This window comes from Myxocyprinus asiaticus, chromosome 7, assembly GCF_019703515.2.
Source record: "Myxocyprinus asiaticus isolate MX2 ecotype Aquarium Trade chromosome 7, UBuf_Myxa_2, whole genome shotgun sequence".
NCBI lineage: Eukaryota > Metazoa > Chordata > Actinopteri > Cypriniformes > Catostomidae > Myxocyprinus > Myxocyprinus asiaticus.
In genome coordinates, this window is record NC_059350.1 from 33,095,345 (window position 1) to 33,117,920 (window position 22,576).

The following is a 22,576-nucleotide window of genomic DNA, read 5'->3' on the forward strand; positions in this document are numbered from 1 at the left end:
TTTGCACACATAAATACGATTTAATATGTAAACCGATATAAATGCAGTTGCTATGTGTGTGTGTGTGTGTGTGTGTGCTGGGGGGGGGGGGGGGGGGGGTTCAAAAATCTAATTACAAGGGTATTATGCTATAAATGTGGTTTATGAGGACATTTCTAGTAACCCCATAATTCAAATCGCTTAATAAAACATACTAAACGATGTTTTTTTTGAAAATGTAAAAATGCAGAAAGTTTTTTGTGAGGGTTAGGTTCGTACATAGTAAAAATAATTTTGTCTATGGAGAGTCCTCATAAGGATAGCCGCACCAACGTGTGTGTGTGTGTGTGTGTGTGTGTGTGTGTATTTTTTGTCTTTATAGACTTGAGGGGTTTATTAAAAACGAGGCACGTGACGTGTGTTCATTTTTCGCATAATCCGAATAATATGAAACTGGTTGATGCTGATACTGGTTGATTTGAACGCATTCAAGTGTCTTGTTGAATATGCCATTATTATCTCTGAATGGGTAGGCATACATAACTGAGCAGCCCAAGAACCGATAACTGATAAGTCATAACTGATAACTCACATGATAAAGAAAAATATAGCTACACAAACACACACACACACACATTTATGTTTTAATGCATTTAAACGCTACATTTGTATTTGTATTTTTTGACAGTGCTGCATTATGGGAGTTTTGTTCTTTTGACATGTGTAGTGACGTATGTCGTGACGAGTGAATGTTGTGTCTGGGTGAAAGATGGCGGACTCAGTAGCGGCTGGTCTTGGGGACGAGAATGAGACCGAAAACGAGGATAATGAGAGAGAGAAACGGCTCTTCAGCGGCGTCAGAAAGACGGGGAAACATGCTGGTGTTTCAGACGTTACAGAATCTCTTGGATTTTACGAGAGGAAGGCAAAATGTAAAGAGAGAAAGAGCAATGTGTCGGGTAAGAGTGACAGACAGCGGCTCTGTGCGTTTCAAAAAACATAAACTGTGTTCCTTATCCTAGTAAGCTGCCTACCTAGACATTATGTTTTGGCATCATAGGTAGGCAAGGCTCGATCAAACGTTTAAACGCGCAAAAATACTGTCTAAATAGGTAGCTCACTAGGTATTGACACACACACACACACCCACACCCACACCCCCACCGACCGCCCGCCCGCTCGCTCGCTGATTGCATCAATACAGTCTGAAGCATCATTTACCGTTAACAAGATCAGGTTGTTCGGCATCCAACAACATCTCTGGTTTAAGGTAAAGGTAATGTGGCTCACGTGTCAGATTAGCTGCTTGCATAATGAGACAAACATTAGAGGTACAGTATGTGTATCAACAGAGCAGAACTGTGACAGTCAGATGTGTGAAGATGTAATTAAAGACCAAACCTGAGCTGCATCATTCCTATCTCGAAGTTAACATCATCCCCATTTTCCTTTGGGCTACAATTGGAAGTACTAATCTTATAAAGTTGCTGGTGCTGAGAATAAATCTGGTGTGTGTGCGCTGTTGTCAAAGATCTTGGTTTACATCAGGGTTATTCCTAAAACCTAGTACCTAAACCTTTCTCATTAAATTGATGTTATACATTCCTGTTTTGTACATATTCATATGTAAATGTACATGAAGCACTGATTATATTGCATAATGCTTGGTAGTTAGTTGAAGTTATTATAAAGCAGGGTTCCCATGGTCATAGGAAACCTTGAAGTATCAGGGAATAATAATAAAAAAAAATAACAAATAAATAAATAAAAGCCTGGAAAAGTAATGGAAATGAATAAGATCTTAAATAGTCATGGCAAAAATATGCATCTTTATCTAGTGAATATAACACTTTATAGTTAGGCTTCACTCTAAAATATTTACTTGGCTAGAAACTGCTCTTTGTTAGTGCAGTTTCTGTATACAATTATTTAAAAAAATCGTTATACAGTAATCACGAATATCATGGAAAGTCATTGCTTAAAAGGTGTAAGAATATCTTAGTGTTATTAATTACGTATGGTATCACTGGAAATCTTATAACTTAAATCTTAAAAATCTGATATGTCGACCAAGAGTGGGAACCAGTGTTGCTGTGTGAATTGAATGTGATGATATTAAAAGACTGAGTAATGCAAAATAATAATAATAAAAAAATAAAAATAAATAGATAACAACAATAAAAAAAGAAATAATAAACACATCTTTCTTACTGCAGGGAGGTCTAAAATACCTGAAGAGATCCATTAGAAATCCCATTCAACTCATCAGCAGTTGCTCGTCTGGAGCATTCAGGACCGAAGTATGAATCTTGGATGCTGCCATCTTTGTTTAATAGTTCAGGAAACGTTTTTCAGATCTTTTTCACACTGCTAATAGCCCTTTAAACTAGCGTTTCTTAATCTATGGGTCGCATAGCCATGCATGTTGGGTCACGACGTATTTTAATAAATGTTCAGAAATTTCCTGAGTAAAAGTGAATAAAATTGCTAAGAGCAAATTTGCTCTCTTCAGTCCAGTCTTCCATGCTGTTGCGCTGGCTGTCTTTCGACTCTTTTATTATGATGATATCATCCTCAGTATCATTTGACAGGCACACTCTCTCTCCGTGATATCAAGCGAAGCGGAAGCGCTGTCACTCAAGCTTGACATTTTCATGACACAGCATTTACTGCGTACACTCGTCGAACAGAAAGATTTCCTTATTTATTTGGTGTCGGTTTTATATAGGCCATTTCTGTAAATATTTAAGAAAGAGCCAGGAGTGCCCACAATACATTATGTGGGCAAGTTCAAAGTAATGAGTCTGTATTAATAGCAAAATAAGACAATTGTCTCTTTGCACAGCAGCCCCCGCAGCTCAAGAAAAAGCAGCAAAAATTCCGAACAAGGTGAAAAGCAGTTCTTCAAGTAAGTCAGGAAAATAGTTAAAGCTGAAAAATGTAACTTTTTCTGTGTTAAAATACTTTCTCCTTAAAATGCAGAGACCACTATAAGTAAGCCATTTGTAGTTTTTTTTTTTTTTGAAAACTGTAAACATAGTGTCTATAAAAATTCCTCTGTTTTTTTTTTTTTTTTGAGTGACACTTCTCAAGGGAGACAATAACATTGACTCGACCAATGGAGTGAGTTGGGGGCGGGACTATCTGTTTGTTCCATCAACTGCGAAAGGGAGCATATTCAGAAAGCTGTTTTGAAAACAGTTTATTTTTGCAGTTCCGTTCTGTGGTGCTAATGTCACAGAAATTACATACTTCAGCTTTAAGAATTTATGAAACGGTTAAGATAAGCAGAAATACTTGCTTACAAACAATCCCTCTGTACTGGTGTGTAAATAATGGTCAGCTTGACACTAATTATTGATCTTATCTGTTCTATTGAAACTATTATAAAAAATAAAAAAAAATGTATGAACCTTTTACCATGGTAACCATAGTTTCTACCAACATATCATAGTTTCTGCAATTATTGTTACTAGGCCTACTATAAAACTTGAAATCCATATGGTATCTCCTGTGTAAAAAGCTTTCAATCTTTTCTAATAAGTTACCACCAGTTTTTTTTATTTTTATATGCTGAGATATATATATATATATATATATATATATATATATATATATATATATATATATATATACACACACACACACACACACACACTGGCGGCCAAAAGTTTGGAATAATGTACAGATTTTGCTCTTATGGAAAGAAATTGGTACTTTTATTCACCAAAGTGGCATTCAGCTGATCACAATGTATAGTCAGGACATTAATAACATGAAAAATTACTATTACAATTTGAAAAATAAACGTGCATCAATGAAAGCTTTGCAGATCCATTCTAGCTATCAGTTTGTCCAGATACTCAGGTGACATTTCACCCCACGCTTCCTGTAGCACTTGCCATAGATGTGAATGTCTTGTCGGGCACTTCTCACACACCTTATAGTCTAGCTGATCCCACAAAAGCTCATTGGGGTTAAGATCAATAACACTCTTTTCCAATTATCTGTTGTCCAATGTCTGTGTTTCTTTGCCCACTCTAACCTTTTCTTTTTGTTTTTCTGTTTCAAAAGTGGCTTTTTCTTTGCAATTCTTCCCATAAGGCCTGCGTCTTCTCTTTACTGTTGTACATGAAACTGATGTTGAGCGGGTAGAATTCAATGAAGCTGTCAGCTGAGGACATTTGAGGTGTCTGTTTCTCAAACTAGAGACTCTGATGTACTTATCCTCTTGTTTAGTTGTACATCTGATCTTCCACATCTCTTTCTGTCCTTTTTAGAGCCAGTTGTCCTTTGTCTTTGAAGACTGTAGTGTACACCTTTGTATGAAATCTTCATTTTTTGGCAATTTCAAGCATTGTATATACACTATATTGCCAAAAGTATTCGCTCATCTGCCTTTAGACGCATATGAACTTAAGTGACATCCCATTCTTAATCCATAGAGTTTAATATGACGTCGGCCCACCCTTTGCAGCTATAACAGCTTCAACTCTACTGGGAAGGCTTTCCACAAGGTTTAGGAGTGTGTTTATGGGAATTTTTGACCATTCTTCCAGAAGCGCATTTGTGAGGTCAGACACTGATGTTGGACGAGAAGGCCTGGCTCGCAGTCTTCGCTCTAATTCATCCCAAAGGTGCTCTGTCGGGTTGAGGTCAGGACTCTGTGCAGGCCAGTCAAGTTCTTCCACACCAAACTCGCTCATCCATGTCTTTATGGACCTTGCTTTGTGCACTGGTGCGCAGTCATGTTGGAACAGGAAGGGGCCATCCCCAAACTGTTCCCACAAAGTTGGGAGCATGGAATTGTCCAAAATCTCTTGGTATGCTGAAGCATTCAGAGTTCCTTTCACTGGAACTAAGGGGCCAAGCCCAGCTCCTGAAAAACAACCCCACACCATAATCCCCCTCCACCAAACTTCACAGTTGGCACAATGCAGTCAGACAAGTACCATTCTCCTGGCAACCGCCAAACCCAGACTCGTCCATCAGATTGCCAGTTGGAGAAGCGTGATTCGTCACTCCAGAGAACGCGTCTCCACTGCTCTAGAGTCCAGTGGCGGCATGCTTTACACCACTGCATCCGACGCTTTGCATTGCACTTGGTGATGTATGGCTTGGATGCAGCTGCTCGGCCATGGAAACCCATTCCATGAAGCTCTCTACGCACTGTTCTTGAGCTAATCTGAAGGCCACATGAACTTTGGAGGTCTGTAGCGATTGACTCTGCAGAAAGTTGGCGACCTCTGCGCCAGCATCCGCTGACCCCGCTCTGTCATTTTACGTGGCCTACCACTTCATGGCTGAGTTGCTGTCATTCCCAATCGCTTCCACTTTGTTATAATACCACTGACAGTTGACTGTGGAATATTTAGTAGCAAGGAAATTTCACGACTGGACTTGTTGCACAGGTGGCATCCTATCACAGTACCACGCTGGAATTCACTGAGCTCCTGAGAGCGGCCCATTCTTTCACAAATGTTTGTACAAGCAGTCTGCATGCCTAGGTGCTTCATTTTATACACCTGTGGCCATGGAAGTGATTGGAACACCTGAATTCAATTATTTGGATGGGTAAGCGAATACTTTTGGCAATATAGTGTATATATATATATATATATATATATATATATATATATATATATATATATATATATATATATATATCTTTTCAATTTCAACATATTTTTTTTCTTTAATTCTACAAATCAAGAGTGTGCATTTTTGTGTGCTTGTTTTTTTTTTTTTTTTTTTTGAGTCTGAAAGAATAATAATGATTGCTGTAAGAGTCTGTCTAAATTAGAAATGCTTAGTCATAAAATGCAAGTAAATTAATGCATATAGCAAATACAGCATGTTACATGGTTTTGTATGTGTGGGTCCCAGGTAAACACAAAATGTTATATTTGGGACCTCCTGGGCCAAGAACCCCTGCTCTGAACAATTATGCACTGGTGGAACATCTGCTATAATAAAATGAATTTTTGCTATTTAATTTTATATAGCTGTTCAGTCCAAGTTGTGAATTTAATATATGCATAAAAAAACATAATTTCCAAAAACAATGTGCCAATAAAGCCTCATGTCCATCCAATGTGTTCAAAAGAACAAAATTGTCGCCACTATGGCTCTTTTATTAATAAAATACTCGCGATTTAGAGCACTTAGACAAAACACTCTTGAAGAACTTGTCTCATGTCTGGGAGCGACAACGCTTCACACAGTTCTGGGAGCACTATGTGTGTGCGTTCCTCCATCCTTGGGTGTTTGCCGTGCGGATTTACATTACAGTATATTTTTCAAAAGTGTCAATAAACCTGCTCTTCGGCACAGTTCAAGTTTGTAATCAACTTATTTGCTCTGCGAACTCTTTGCAGGTTTTGGATTTTCAGGACACCTTTATTTCAGGATGACCAAAAATTTCAGATGCAATGATTGGTCCTCTGGTTTGTCCAGTTATGAATGAATTATTCAGTCACATGACTTTTTTTGATGCCCATCTTGTATTCCTAATAAATTCAATAGCAGTTTATTCAGAAAATATTTTTCCATCATAGTTATGTGCATTTGTTCTTATCAAATAAATATGTATCCACCTCGAGTGAGCGAAGACGTTTTTTTATGTGCATTTTGGAGATTTTATTGTCATCTTAGTGTTTCCATCCAGCAGATTTTACGCCATATCCTAAAATGAGCATAAAAATACGTGGATGGAAACCCAGCCTATGTTTCATGCAAAAACTTGATTCCGTCAAGATAAACGGCTACTTTTGAATAGCGTCAATGGTAAAATTGCCGTTTTGCATCTACCTGCAGGGGCTGACTGCTGAAGCTAACAAGCCAGACCTTGACCTCCTGGTGTTGTCCGATTTACTACCGAATGACTCTTTAATGAATCACTCAAAAAGGCTCACAAACTCAGGATCAGTCTAATAACTTAACAGGTGCTGCAAAAACATAATTCTGTAGGAAACTCTGGTTGTGCACTTGGGCTATAAGAGGTTACTTAATGTTATAAAGATTGCAGATAATACCACAAGAATTGCAGAGGATTAGGCCTCTTTGTCCTTCACAGGCTTCTTTCACAAGTTTAACAGAGACAGTTGTGCAGTTCAGAGTAACCGGAAGCCAAATTTCATCCAAACTAACCTCATCATCCATTTATGTACTTAATATATGAAACTGGGGGCCTCTTTTTCTGTCATGCTTTTTTCTTTTGCTAAGATCTTCTTGTCACAAGGTTTTACAGGTTGATTATGAGCTTGGATAACAAAATGCAAGGTTTTCTACAATAGAAGATGTTAATGTGTTTAGCAACTCTTTTACTAAACACACACACACTCACTTACACAAGCAGGTGCTGCTGTTATCTCTCTCACACTCTCTCTTTCCTTCGTCTCCTTGTGTTTGTTTTCTGTATTCTCTAGTTCTCTCTTACTGTTAAACATAGGAAGTTCTGTGTGTGTGTCTGCCACAAATCACGTTCACAATGTTTGTGGTTCATCTCAGGACACACTCTTGCTTTTATCATACCATGTTGGCCTTAGGTCAATGTAAACGTACTTTAAACAGCTCAGGCCATTCTGACTCTGATGTGTCTGTTGTACATGAAGAATGTTACCAGAATGGCATCATCAACACAAATCAGAAATCTTCTTTCACTACTTTGATATGAAGACGTAATGCAAAGAAAATCTTTTAGTGGCTTTGTGACAAGATTGCTTAAATTAGATTTAGAAGTTTTATAAAGGTAATTATTTGCTGTGTGTATATAAGAGAGAGATGGAGAGAGGTTTGTGTGTATATTCTCTTTTTATGGTGGTACACTCTTGTTCCCTCCCTTTCTCTCTCTCACACACACAGAGGAACAATCAGCTTCGTTTCCATCCTTTGCATGCATAGTTTTGTGTTTGGCTGGGCAGGACTATTAATAGTGTTAAATAATGAGTAGAATGGCTTCATTGTGCTGGATGCTATGGCCACACATTCATGTGTGTTTGTGTGTGTTTGTGCACAGATCTCTCTCTGTTGAGGTTTATTAGTGCTGAGTTGACTAGAGGATATTTTCTGGAACACAACGAGGCCAAATACACAGAGCGGAGGGAGAGGGTCTACACCTGCCTGCGGATTCCAAAAGAACTGGAGAAGGTACCAAGCAAAACACTACACGGTCCATACACAACTACATAATGCATGAACTCATCTATTCAGTCAACTAAGCAAAATATAAAGAAACAAATAATTCCTGATAAACAACCATTACAGTGTAATTTATCACACTGCACATCAATTCAGGGTTTCACAACTGCCAGTTTACAAACCCCTAGTGGTTCATGATGGACAATACATTTTTAAAAAATAAAATAAAATAAAATAACAATAGAAATGTAACTCTTTACTCTGAAAAACAATAATTAAACAAATTATTAATGGTATTTATTAAAAGATGAACACTAAATCACATTTAAAGTGCTTAATTTTGTTTTGAATATGTAAGCTATTTTGTTATTTTAAATTTTAAAGCAAAGTTGAAGGAACACTGTTTTATGAATAGGACCATTCAAAAAATATGACTGATAATCCCAAACACTGACTGTGTGAACATAGTCTAAATGTGAAATAGAACGTTTAATCTGAGTTGTGATTGGAACATAAGACATGTTAACATCATTAGTTTCATTTCCACAGTTTTACCTTCACACCCCTTTTCCTTTGCCCATTTCTTTAGCCTTATTCAAAGCTGAGGTGGGATTGAGCATTGTTAAAATAGGGGGTTTAATGACCCTTAAAATTTCAGGGGATAAATAATGTAAAAAGTACCTAAAATGGGCTTTAGTACCGCCAGTGGGAAAGGGCCTAAAAAGCCCTTTAGGTTGTAGAGGGACTGTGGTAATCCTTTTCCACTGATATGGTTCAGGGGCGGGTTCCTGGGCCGGTTCTGGGCCAGTGCAAATTCTCGAACTGTTCCACGAGTTTCCACCGCAGAAGAGGCTGTTCTGGGCTGGAAAAACTGGTGCCGGGCTATAGGGGTTCAGCAGACAAAAATATTGGAAACACCTTTGTTAAATCAACAGTTTGCTTAATTAAAAGTTAATAGATGTATTTAAGCTGTATTTTAGTAAAGACAGAACAATTGGCATGCGCATGACATATCTGCTCTAACTTGACGCGATGTTTGAGAAGTTTTAGTTCATATATGAGGTCAGTAAGTAACATGTTTACCACATCCAGGATTGTCACTGATCTTTTTCTCTCACTCTGTAGCTGATGATCTTTGGGTTTTTCCTGTGTCTGGATGTGTTTCTGTACGTGTTCACTCTGCTGCCCCTCAGAGTGCTGCTGGCCCTGATCAGACTGCTGACACTGCCTTGCTGCGGCCTCAGGTAACACACTTCATTCAGGATACACATAGGGGAATATTCCCAATAGTAGGACTTTTATAAGATTCTTATATTACAACAGGCAAAACTATCTGAACTGCCTACCTCATCATTTTACTGTTTTACTGCACACAGACACCGGGTTGAATGCCATTCAGAATGGAATTGAGAGTGCCTTTTAAATAACTGTTCAATTCCTGAATTTGAATTGATGTAGCAAACAGGATGTGTTTTTCAATTGTTATTTGAATTTAAAGGTGCACTCATTAATTTTTTGAAGTATGTCGAAGTGGCTTACATTGGCCTACACTGACACCTAGTGGCCTGGATGCTGTATCATTTAAACAGTAGTTTTCATTTACCTATGCCATTTTAGAAATTAACTGTGCAAAGTAAGCCAGGATAAAATCAAATCCATGAATGAAAGTGTCCAATAACAGGGCAGTTACCGAGATTAAGCGAGAAGTATTCAGCTGGTCATGTGATGCTAACATGGCTGCTCCCATGTGGCACCCCTGCTCCATGTAGAATAAAATAGCTTTTATGAGGTTACTGATATGACTGAGCACTTCATCTCACATGATTAGTCATGATTTTATACATATGTTTCAAAATTACTATTAATTTCTTTAGAAGTAAAACTTTTTAAATGAGGAAAGAAAATTACTGAGTGAACCATTAAGGAAGGAGATTAAAATGAAACAAAATTAAAAGAAATTCATATTAATGTGCTGAATGAGAAAACTAAAATCTTTTAGCTGTGATGGTTTATTAGTTGTTTTAACAGTTTTGACAGCTTAGTTTAGAGAAATATGTCTAATCGGTTGAGAAAGAAAAAAAAATCAGGAAATAAATAGGCGTAATTGCAAAAAAGAATGAAAAATGATAATGATTTAATTTTGAAGCACTAGTCCAATTAGTGTTGGACTAATGCAATTTCTAATTGAACTGATTGTGACTTTTTTTAATTGCAGTTCAGTAATTCCTCTTCCTGTTATTCAAATTCCAATTCAGCATCCTGTGGGCCGTGGTCAGTTCAAATTCCATCTCATGAATTGAAATTCTTAAATTCTGAATTTTGCCCAACACTGATACATGGACACAGAGGCCAAAATAATTGTTCATATGGGTGTAGCTGCTGTTCACTCTATATTCTTCTGCCTGCAGGGCTAGTATATGCCCCTACTGAAAAAAAGAGCAGGTATGCAGAAAAAATTGACTGCAGCTGTTTTGAACACACAACCGTGCTGGTATGAATGCAGCAGCTATGTTCAAATGCATACATACATACATTTTCATTCACCTTTTCTTTTTTTCTCACACAGGCTGCAGTCTAATCTTGTGCTTTTGTGCTTGGATTTTACCTTGGAATACTAAAACACTGTCCTCAACACAACACATCTAATGTTTATCTTTCAGTATTTAGATTGTACTTCTATGATCAGCCACAGGATGACAGTGTGATTAACTTAAACAAGTGAAGCTATAGAGCTGTTCAGGTTGTAGTTCAAAAATCCAGAATGGAATTTGCCATGGGTTCCCTTGGGATTTTTCTATAGGTTTTTTAATTTATAATAATATTTTTCAATGTGAATTTTGAAGCCATATTGAATTGCTTACTTTTTTTTAAAATAAACACAGTGGCTTCAAAATTTACGTTTGAGGTATTGAAGTGTGTAATTTATGTTGTAGAACAAAACGTCCTCATATCGGTGTAAAAATGCACTTGACAATGGAAATTCATTCATTGGTTACAGAATTTAATACTCAATTTATATTTATTGGAATGATATCCAATGAATTGCACATTCATTTATTATCCAAAATACAGTTCTTGGGCCTGTAAATGTAAAACCTAGCATTATTTTTTTTTCTTTTTTTCTTTCAGTATTCCACTACCATGTAAACTGTCCCTCACATTATATTTGTGACTCTAGCATGGTTTCTGAATTGACCAATTCACAGATTCTGTGATGCATCACATCATTTAGTAAATCTTAATCAAATGAAATCCTTGTCAGAGCAAATATTTACACCCTTAATCTTTAAAAATATTTAAGTAGTAGTATAATTTATGCTTTTGTTTAGAAATAATAATGCATTTTATTATTCTTTTAGAAAACCTGAACTGATCTTGTAATAGATGTGTTTGGTTATGTTTACATTTGCCCAGCACAAGTCATGTGTTTTGCATGATGCATGCACCACTGAGGATCTGACTCCTGATCACTAACCCAGTGGCTGTGTGTGAAAGAAAAATTGTTAAGTGGTTGGAATTGGCTAGTATTCAGTTACCTGATTCCAGATGTCTACAGAGCCAGTTTAACCAGGAGATTTTTTTCTGTATTTATGTGTGTGTGTGTCTGTGTGCGTCCGTGCGCAGTGGGTCTCGAATCTTACAGCCTGCTCAAGTATGTGATGTTCTCAAGGGTTTCATCATGGTTCTGTGTTTTTTCATGATGACCTATGTGGATTATTCCATGATGTACCATCTGATCCGGGGTCAGTCTGTCATAAAACTCTACATCATCTACAACATGCTAGAGGTACTGCAACACAACACTCACATATGTAACTGCAAATAATAAGAGCAGGAGCAATATGAACACACTTTCTGTCCATCCTCTAGGTGGCAGATCGCTTGTTTTCATCTTTTGGTCAGGATATTCTGGATGCTCTGTACTGGACTGCCACAGAACCTAAAGAGAGGAAGAGAGCTCATATAGGAGTGATCCCACATTTCTTCATGGCTGTTCTCTATGTCTGTATCCTTCACATCAGTGTTATAAAAAGTTCCAAATAGTCATATTTGATTATAAGTAAGGATACATTTATTGAAAGGGACTGTATTAAGTAAGGATACCTTTATTGAAAGGGAATATATTAAGTCATTGAAAGTTAAAGTAATCCATGAGGGAAATAAAACTAGTAGAAATGTTGCTACTAATATTGTATGTATTTTCTTAAGTATCAATTGAAGGAGTGAATGGCATAAACAAAAGCACAAGCTGGTCATAGCCATGACACCCAAGTTGAGTGGGCTAATAGTAGCTAAAAGTTACATGGAAATTTAGGAGCAACTCTTAAAAATTAGGGCCGTGTCACTCCTAATTTTAGGCCTCGTACAATTTTCATCAAAGTAATTCATTAATCATTTTAACACTAAAAGTAGCTCCTAAACCCACGACAGCTTAGAAGTCCTCCTGAGAACTGCTAACACCCTAAGAGTGACTCACAAACGATCTGAAGCATGGCTGCTGTCGTCAATCCACATTACAAACAATATATTAGAATATTATTATGACATTGACTGTTTAAAAAGGTATCACCTGAATCGCAATTGAGTCTATGTATTTTAATAATATAATATTGTAATATAAATATTATAATGTTGACATTGACCTTAAAAAAGGTAACTCCTGAATCGCGAGTGTGTTTTTATTATTGTAAACATAGTTAGAGATGCAGTTTCTCTCCCAAAAACTGAAACAACCCAATTACATTGCAGAGTTTTTAAAACCTTTATCTCCACTCCCTGGCCACAGGCAAAAATGAATGCTGTGTTTATGATGCTGTTGACAGGATGCACGCTCGTTTCTTTACGTCAACACAACAAATGTTCATCAACTGAAAAATATCTATCTATCTAATGTATTATGTATGTATATCGTCTGTCTTAGCTGACAAATAGCTGTTCCCTTTCTACCAGTCACAGTAGGTGGTTTAAAAGAGCGCGCTCAAAAAACGTGATGCCATCCATACCAATGAGGTCAACTCAGCCTTACTCTTATCTTAAGATTTCCTTAGTAAAACTTGCTCTTAGCAGTTTTGTGAATAGGTTTATAGCAAAAACTCCAAGTGGTAAGATAAAAATCTTTGTGAATACTGGCCCTGGTTTATTATGAATAATAGTTTCTATATAATACTGTGTTGCTGATGGTAAATATAAGTGCAGAATTAGATTAAAACAATACAAATTTTTTATCAAATTAATTTAGTGATGTGCTGATTAATTAATCGAATTAATTGCAGTTAATCGCATAACAATATTTACTGTGAAAGGCCCCCAAATAAAGGTAATTTAGAATATAATGATTAAAATAAATATTATATTTCCAACAATTCAAATACTTTACATTATATGCATATATTGTGGCAACAGACAAGTAAAAGCATTTAGACAATACAAAAAGTGGGTCCACCCCCCCCCCCCCAGTTTGTAATTCCTAATGCTCTCTAAGTCCTCGTGGTGGCGTAGTGACTCGCTTCAATCCGGGTAGCAGAGGATGAATCTCAGTTGCCTCCGTTGTCAAACTGTCAATCCACGCATCTTATCATGTGGCTTGTTGAGCATGTTACCATGGAGACGTAGTGCGTGTGGAGTAAAATTTTTGTCCTTAGGACTAAATTGTTCTATTGTTTTTTTATTTATATTTTATCCCCTTTTCCCCCATTTTGGAATGCCCAATTCCCACTACTTAGTAGGTTCTCATGGTGGCGCGGTTACTCACCGCAATCCGGGTGAGAGCCACGTGATAAGATGCGCAGATTGACTGCCTCAGAAGCGGAGGCAGTCAATCTGCGCATCTTATCATGTGGCTCTTTGTGCATGACACCACGGAGACTCGCAGCATGTGGAGTCTCATGCACTCTCCGCGATCCACACACAACTTACCACGCGCCCCATTGAGAGCGAGAACCACTAATCGCGACCATGAGAAGGTTACCCCATGTGACTCTACCCTCCCTAGCAACCGGGCCAATTTGGTTGCTTAGGAGACCTGGCTGGAGTCACTCAGCACACCCTGGATTCGAACTCGCGACTCCAGGGGTGGTAGTCAGCGTTTTTACTTGCTGAGCTACCCAGGCCCCGTTCTGTTATTTTCTTTAAACTTTCTGTTACATAAATACATAAACATTTTTAATAATGCCTGTATACTTGTAAAACATCTAAAAATAGAATAAGTAATAAGTGCGACTGCTGCAGGCGCAATGTTAATTTATAACAAGTTGGGGGTGGGATTAATTGCATAAAATTGACAGCCCTAATATATATATATATATATATATATATATATATATATATATATATATATATATATATATATATATATATATATATATTTTATTATTCACAGGGGTGGTTTAAATTGGCTGTTTTAAATAAATACTGTCATGTGCATATGGTAATCAGCCATAGGTTAAAATTTTCCTTTATTGCTAATGAGTTTTGCATGCCATTCTGATTATGGTTCAGGCCACCACACTGAACGTGGCTTTCAACTCGCACAACAAGTCACTGCTCACCATCATGATGTCTAATAATGTGAGTAAACACACACACGCACAGTCACAATCTTGTTACACTGCATATATGATTAGTTAGACTTAAATAAGAATTTAATCTCTTTGTCTTGTATATTTTGATACACAGCATTACATAATTTCACACCTACTCTTTAAAGTCCATCTTGACATATGTGGTGTTCTCTTTGTAGTTCGTAGAGATCAAAGGAAGTGTATTCAAGAAATTTGAGAAAAACAACCTTTTCCAGATGTCCAATAGTGGTAGGTCCAAGTATGCTTTGTCTCTGTATAAACGATAAACATGTTTAACTAAAACTTTGAGTCATTTTACTTATGTATTGTCTCAATGTTACTGTGTGTCTCTGTTATTATAGACATTAAAGAAAGGTTTACAAACTACATACTCTTACTAATCGTCTGTCTCAGAAACATGGAGCAGTTCTCCTGGAATCCAGGTGTGCAGTTGTCCACTGAGAATTCATCTTAGAATTTGTGCATATGAGTTGATGTGTGTATTGATTATTTATTATTGCTCATAGATCACCTGTGGGTGTTGTTTCCTGATGTGTGCATGGTCATCGCCTCAGAGGTTGCAGTGGACGTTGTCAAACATGCCTTCATCACCAAGTTTAATGACATCACGGCAGATGTGAGTTAAAAGTTTTGTTGCATGGAATGCCAGGTCTACGGTGCTCCGGTTTAACCAGGCCACATTGTAATACAATGTGAATGTGAAGACATTGTGCCAACATGTGTTCATATTGTTTAATCATTAATGTTAGTGTTTAATAATTATTTAATGCACTAATAATGTAAACTGTAAAGAATTAATACGAAAGTATAATACCCACCACATTCCATCCCTGCAATAAGTAACAACAAATTCAAACAGCGAGCGGTATCGTGATCTTACCATAAGCTGTGAAGGTATCATGACAACCCTAGTTTAGTTATGTAGAAATGTAGGACAATAATATGACACAATATGATAATATGATATTGAATATCTCCTTTTAAAAGAAGTACTGTAACTAATGCAGTACTGATTGAAAGCTTACAGTGGGAAGGTTTGTGAGTGTGACCTAATGCTACTCCAGTTTCAACACTTTTAATACATTTTCAAGTTCATGTTACTTTAGGCCATGTACCTCCTTTGATCAAATCAAAACATTGGTTTACCACCTAGATACACTAATGTTCCCTCTAAATTTTTAAAGTATGTGAGCAACATAATGCCATATTTTGATAAATATCAATATTCCTCTAATTAAGACAAATCTTTGTGCTGCAATACCCTCATCAGTCCCCAGACTGGCCCTTATGCAGATCTATGGAAGGACTCTTTCAGGCAGAAAAAAAAACATAAACAAAAAATGCACACCTCAATAAGACTAAATTTGTAATTTCTTATCAGTGCAGTTGTGCTAGTGTGCACTTTGAATGCGGTCAGCAAGATCTTATTCACATCCCACATTGCAAATATGGGCTAACCTTGAATGTAATAAAAAAATATTATTTTTAACAAAATGTAGGCATATATTAAATTTTACAGTCATGTTCATAACACTTTTGGACTCTCCACATACCATCAGAGATTCTGAAGTGCGCATCCACTGGACACTTTTCTATCCCATAATGCCTCAGAAGCTGAGGAGACATCATATTATAAATGTTTTAAATGGAATTTTTTTTAATTTTATATAAATTATAAATATACATTTTCTGATGCATTGTGATCTTCATTTGAATGATCTCGATATCGATTCTTAATTCCCAAGATCGAACTTTACTCTATGCGCAGCCCTCTACAATGATAGGAAATCACTCACATTTGCAACCAAATTTCACACTATTTGACAAAAAATATATATATTTGGCAACTGGCTAGTAAATGTTTAAATTTCACTCACCCAGTGATTGTGTGATATAGTGGTGGAATTTTCTGCAGTGACATCCTTTCACTGTGTGTTGAGAATAAAAGTTGTTCTGTGTAATGTTTGTCCAAAGACAAGATCCACGTGACCCATTTGTCATGGAATGTCTCTTTTAATACCCTTTCTGTCCTTTAAAGTCAGTTGTTAATCAAAAACAACAAAAAATAAACACTAAGTTCTAATCACGCATTGCACGGTTGAGATAAAGCCATTCGAGTCTCTAGTTAGCATGTGCTCATTTACAGACGCTCTTTACAGAAATGCCGGTTTTCTTAAAGAGACGGTGCCGGTTTTTAGCATGTGTTCAACAAATCAATGTAAATAGTACAAATTATGCAATTAAACAATATACATGTAACAAAAAAAAATAAAATATATGCAGTATAATATTATATTTATTGATTGAATACATGGATTTGTTCATTTTTAAAAAGCAAAATGTGATTTAATGATGAAAAACTAATAGAATATAATTAGTAAAAATATTATTTTCTTACTGTACTTAGTTAGAAGGTCCCTTGTATAATTAACAGCATTAGCTGGGAGAGAATTTCTTTCATATGTAAGCAAAAGGGACATTATAACTAAATATACCCATATGAATCAATATCGCAATCGAATCAAGAGCTTGTGAATCAGAATCAAATCAAATTGGGAAAACTCTTATCAATCCCCAGCCCTTCTGTATATATACACCAAGAATTTTTCCTTGTGCTTATATTGTACTTTTTTAACAAGACTAGAGTATATTATTATAAATATAAAATAATAATAATAATCATATAAATTATAAGTCATAGTTTTAGGTCACAAAACAATGCCCACATTTCCGGTTGAAGTAAGTAAAGTATTCATACCACTCACATGTATACCTAAAAAACATACTTTATTAACGGCTGAAAAGTATTTTCTTAATCAAATGCAGTACATACTCTAACAGGACCTGAATTCGGATGCCGTTCCTGAGAAGAATTAAACTAGATTAATCGGTGTCCTTAAAAAAACGTAATGTGAGAAATATGACCTGACCTAATTAAACCAAAGTGTCCTCCCACGTGCAGACTCTTCTGTTTTCTTTCTCTAAAACAACAAAACCCTCTGATCCAGTCAAGAGAAAGTCTTACAAAGAAAGACAGGTCTCCTTTGGGGGTGTGTCTGAAAATCAGCACCGCTCTCAGCATCTTAGATAACCCTGACTGCTCCACTGACCCAAATCTATCAGCACATACTGTGACAGAGATGGACAGACAGCAGTTCTCTGTAGCAATGGCATGGTTTCACAGCTCCTATCCAGTGCAGAGCTCCCATTTGACTGACTGTACTGTAGAGAAACACTTCAGATGAAAGATCAGTGACACTGCATATTAAACAGGGAGTGGGAAAAAGGTGGATAGAGAACAGGCAAAAGAGATTGAGGCTGTGGATGAGGGATAGAAATTATAAAAGACAGAACAAGCTGAGTGGTTACTGGCAGGGATTAGAGACACAGATCTGCTTAGTTTAGCCAGGAAGATTAGTCACAAACACACATACACACTTCTCTCTCTCTCCTTATCTTTCCCTTTCATTCTTGGACTTTCTTGTACTGCATTCTTTAGTTTAAAAATGTTTAATTTGATGTGTGTTTGTGTGTGTATTTGTGTCCTCTTTGCTTTTTAAAGAATGTGGTTATTTAAGACTGCTCGACCCCCTTACAGTTATTAACCCTGTCAGTCTGTTAGTTAGTCAGGACTAAAGGAGTGGACTTTAAGAGAAAAGATCATCCTAACTCACTGCCCACTCTCCCCTCCCCTCTCTCACGCTCTCTTCCTATAAGTATTTCTAACAATACTTTTTTTGCTTTACTGGCCAAAATGAAAACTAGAATTTAAAAGAAATTAATCCATTGGTACTAGGGTGCAACAATATGGAATTTCTGGGCCAATACGGATAACCAATAATTCACAGCTCTTTGGGGCCGATACCAATAACTAAAAAAAAAAAGTTATAATTTTTAACCCTTAAACCTGGAACTGCTAGCTAATTCATTAAAAGCTTCTCCTTTAAATATGTGTCATTTAAAATCTTACAATTTGTACTTGCTGCTATTTAATGTTCGGCGGATGTAACATGAACCAAAAATATGCTTATAGTACATATGAATGCTGATTTGAATGAAAAATAAATGACAGTACACGTGCAAAAATTGTATGGTGCCCATTTATATGAGTGTTTACGGTAATCCTGATGAATCTTTCAGAGAGAGAATATATTGAACTTGAAACAGCTGTAATGTATTAAACCAAAATGAGGCGATAAATTAACAGCATGTAATGAACATAAAACAACAAAACAGACAGTAAAAACTGTACGACGTCATTTTAGTGCCACGTAAAAAAAATAATCAAAAAAATCTAATATTTCGAGAATAAAGTCAAAATTTTGAGAATAAAGTTGTAGCATTATGAGATTAAAGTCATATTATTTTTGAGAATAAAGTCAAAATTATGAGAATAAAGTCGTATCACTAGGAGATTAAAGTGGTAATATTTTGAGAATAAAGTCAAAATTACGAGAATAAAGTCATAGCATTATGAGATTGAAGTCTTAATATTTTGAGAATAAAGTCAAAATGACCAGAAACAGCACGTCATTATCACAACGATAGAATGCCGAGCCAGCAGCTTCATCAATGCAAGAAATGGATGTAGATGATTTAGTTAAATCATACTTTAGTTTAGGATTTAGCAACAAAGAAATCCTTCGTCATCTTTTGGCACATCAGCACGAAGTTATTATTGGGATCTGGACACTGCAGCGGTTATGAATTGAATTTATTCTGGAGAAGCAGACAGACGTTCACGCAGTCTCGCTGGGCATGAGTGATGCTTGGGCTGGGTTTCCCGAAGCTCTAAGTTGAACGTTAGTAGCACTTAAATTGTACTTACTATAGCACGTTTCCCAAAAGCATCGTTATCTAAGTAGCACGTAAAAACGCTTGTAAATTAACTAGAGCTATGATCCGCTCTTAAGTCCGTAAATTACTACATGTATTGTTCTCGCATCTTTCACAGTTTATCAGATACAAAGGGACATTTAATAAATTATATTAATATATTTTGATCATTGTACACAGGGATAAAAAAAGTGTTGAAAAAATCACATTGAAATCAATAGGCAGTCTGTGCACGCCACGTGATAGGTGTAAATTTGGTCTAAAGATAGATCTAAATTTACATATTATCTTTGATAAGCATAATTGTAATCACAACAGAAATATATGTCCTTATTGAACAGATTTGCTTAGAAGACACATGTGATTAGTGTGACCCTGCAGTTTAAAACTTAAATAGGCCAAAATAAATAATGAAAATATGGTTAACAAAGGAGGGTGAGAGTGTGCAACGAGTGATTGATTCTCCCTCTTCCTCCTCCTCTTCTTCCTCCCTCCAATGAATGATTCAAATAGTCCTAGTCTGTTTACATGGCAGTCACAAATTGCATGCTGCATATTGGCAGTAAGGCTACAAATGCAAAGTAAGGCTGGGCGATATGAAAGAAATATATTCATGATATTTTTCGAAAACAATATAGCCATATCCGATTACATCGTAATTTAAATTTTAAATTCATGTATTGATACACAAAAAACTTCAATCAAAGATGTCTAAATTCAAATTACACTTCAAACTAAATGAAAAATAAATAATAAATAAAATAAAAAATAAAATAAAATAAAATAAAACAAGTATACTGATATTAAATGAGCATAAATTGTAGCTATAGGTGTTTAAATTGTATCAGGTGTAATTTCGCATTTGTCCTGCAAGTGTCTGCATAAGTCTATGTGCTTACGATGCTCTTAGCTCTGTATGATTACTCCAGAGCACTCATTAATCTACGAGTATTTTCAAGTACTACTTAAGTTATGATGCTTTTGGGAAACGGGTCGCAAATCTAAGATGAATTGTTAGATGGATTCTACGATCTACTTAGGCTTACGATGCTTTTGGGAAACGAGGCCCAAGTCTGTTTACATGGCAGTCACAAATTGCATGCTACATAATGGCAGTAAGGCTACAAGTGCACAGTAGGGCTGGGTGATATGAAAGAAATATATTCATAAAATTTGTTTGAAAAAAAATCACCATATTCGATTACATCGTCAACCCTCTGGCCGAGATCGGTGAATATATTTGCTTTATTGGTAGTGTTTTACAAATTACATTTATGTATTGAAACATGAAAAACTTCAACCAAAGATATGTCTAAATTCAAATTACAATTCAAACAAAACGAAAAAGTATCTGTCTACAACAGGTGGAAAATTACTAATACAAATTAAGATCTGAAGACAAAAATAAATGTAAACATGATAATGATAATAATAATTAAAATATATATACATTTTAGGTTCAAGGTGAACTCGTTTAGGTTGTATACACATCTGCTATATAAAGTGAACATGCCGCTTTATGTGTGTTACAAGAGACACGCTCCCGAATGGAGCTAAATTCATGACTAAAGTCTTTGAAGCATAAAAGCATGGTGAATTGCTCTAATCGAAAAAATAAATGCATTGTATTATCAGTGCTTGCATTTAAATGCGTTGAATTTACAGTGCTTGCATTTTGGGAGACTGAAATTTAACATGGTTGTATTTTTGGCATTGAATATTTCTTTTGGAAAAATTTCACAGCTAATTTCATTATTAAAAATATAAAAATAAATATTCACCTTCAAAAGTTCATTTCCAAAATATTCAGTTCATTTGAAAATACCATCTAGAGTTTTCGACAGTTAAAATTCAGCCCGTTCTATTTCGCTTAACAAAATTTGCTTCCTCAAATTTAGTGGTTCAAATTTGGTTGGAAATTCAACCTTCCATATCTAGGAACTGCAGGTAAAAGCAGCAGAGTACCAATGCACAATCTCAACCTGGTGCTATCCGTTCGCACCAGTAGGTGGTGCAATGCGATCGGGTGTTGACTGCTGAAGACCAAAGCTACAGGTAGAGAGAACAGCTGTGTATGTTTTTGATAGTTTTGATCTATGTTGGGCACTTATGGGCTGCTTTTCTTTATTATTTGGTCTAAGTCATCAATTTAAAAAAAAAAAAAACTTGTATTAAATTTTAGTTTTATAATGAAATAAATTAATATGGTGGCACAATTATATTTTTGTCTACAAAACTAATTTCAAACATTTAAGCATATGCCTTCAGATCAAAAGATTTAAGATTTTTTAAGATCATGAGAAACATTTCAGTCAAGTGTTTCAAAACTTTTGACCGGTAGTGTGTATGTGTGTGTGTGTGTGTGTGTGTGTGTATATATAGATATACACTGGGGGCCAAAAGTTTGTAATAATGTACAGATTTTGCTCTAATGGAAAGAAATTGGTACTTTTATTCACCAAAGTGGCATTCAACTGATCACAATGTATAGTCAGGACATTAATAATTAATTGAAAAATTACTATTACAATTAAAACTACTTCAAAGAGTTCTCATCAAAAAATCCTCCACGTGCAGCAATAAAAGCTTTGCAGATCCTTGGCATTCTAGCTGTCAGTTTGTCCTGATACTCAGGTGACATTTCACCCCACACTTCCTGTAGCACTTGCCAGAGATGTGGCTGTCTTGTCGGGCACTTCTCACGCACCTTACAATCTAGCTGATCCCACAAAAGCTCAATGGGTTAAAATCCATAACACTTTTTCCAATTATCTGTTGTCCAATGTCTGTGTTTCTTTGCCCACTCTAACCTTTTCTTTTTGTTTTTCTGTTTCCTGTGAGGCGTCTATTTCTCAGAGACTCTGTTGTACTTATCCTCTTGTTTAGTTGTACATCTGGCCTTCCACATCTCTTTCTGTCCTTGTTAGAGCCAGTTGTCCTTTGTCTTTGAAGACTGTAGTGTACACCTTTGTATGAAATCTTCAGCTTTTTGGCAATTTCAAGCATTGTATAGCCTTCATTCCTCAAAACAATGATTGACT

At 36.1% G+C, this 22,576-nt stretch overlaps 1 protein-coding gene across 3 annotated transcripts in view; it reads left to right on the forward strand.

Annotated features, from left to right (window-relative positions):
- Positions 1-741: 741 nt before the first annotated feature.
- LOC127443635 (transmembrane anterior posterior transformation protein 1 homolog) overlaps positions 742-22,576 on the forward strand; it is a 31,871-nt gene continuing 10,036 nt past the window's right edge. The window contains exons 1-10 of one of the 3 annotated variants that reach the window (XM_051702354.1): positions 742-938; positions 2,828-2,887; positions 7,997-8,127; positions 9,244-9,362; positions 11,743-11,905; positions 11,989-12,124; positions 14,588-14,685; positions 14,858-14,927; positions 15,041-15,121; positions 15,206-15,315. In XM_051702354.1, the coding sequence (XP_051558314.1) occupies positions 749-938; positions 2,828-2,887; positions 7,997-8,127; positions 9,244-9,362; positions 11,743-11,905; positions 11,989-12,124; positions 14,588-14,685; positions 14,858-14,927; positions 15,041-15,121; positions 15,206-15,315 (1,158 nt within the window). In that variant the 5' untranslated portion in view covers positions 742-748. Of the gene's footprint in view, positions 939-2,195; positions 2,280-2,827; positions 2,888-7,996; positions 8,128-9,243; positions 9,363-11,742; positions 11,906-11,988; positions 12,125-14,587; positions 14,686-14,857; positions 14,928-15,040; positions 15,122-15,205; positions 15,316-22,576 lie in introns of all 3 variants that reach the window. The other 2 variants (XM_051702356.1, XM_051702355.1) reach the window with 2 other exon arrangements.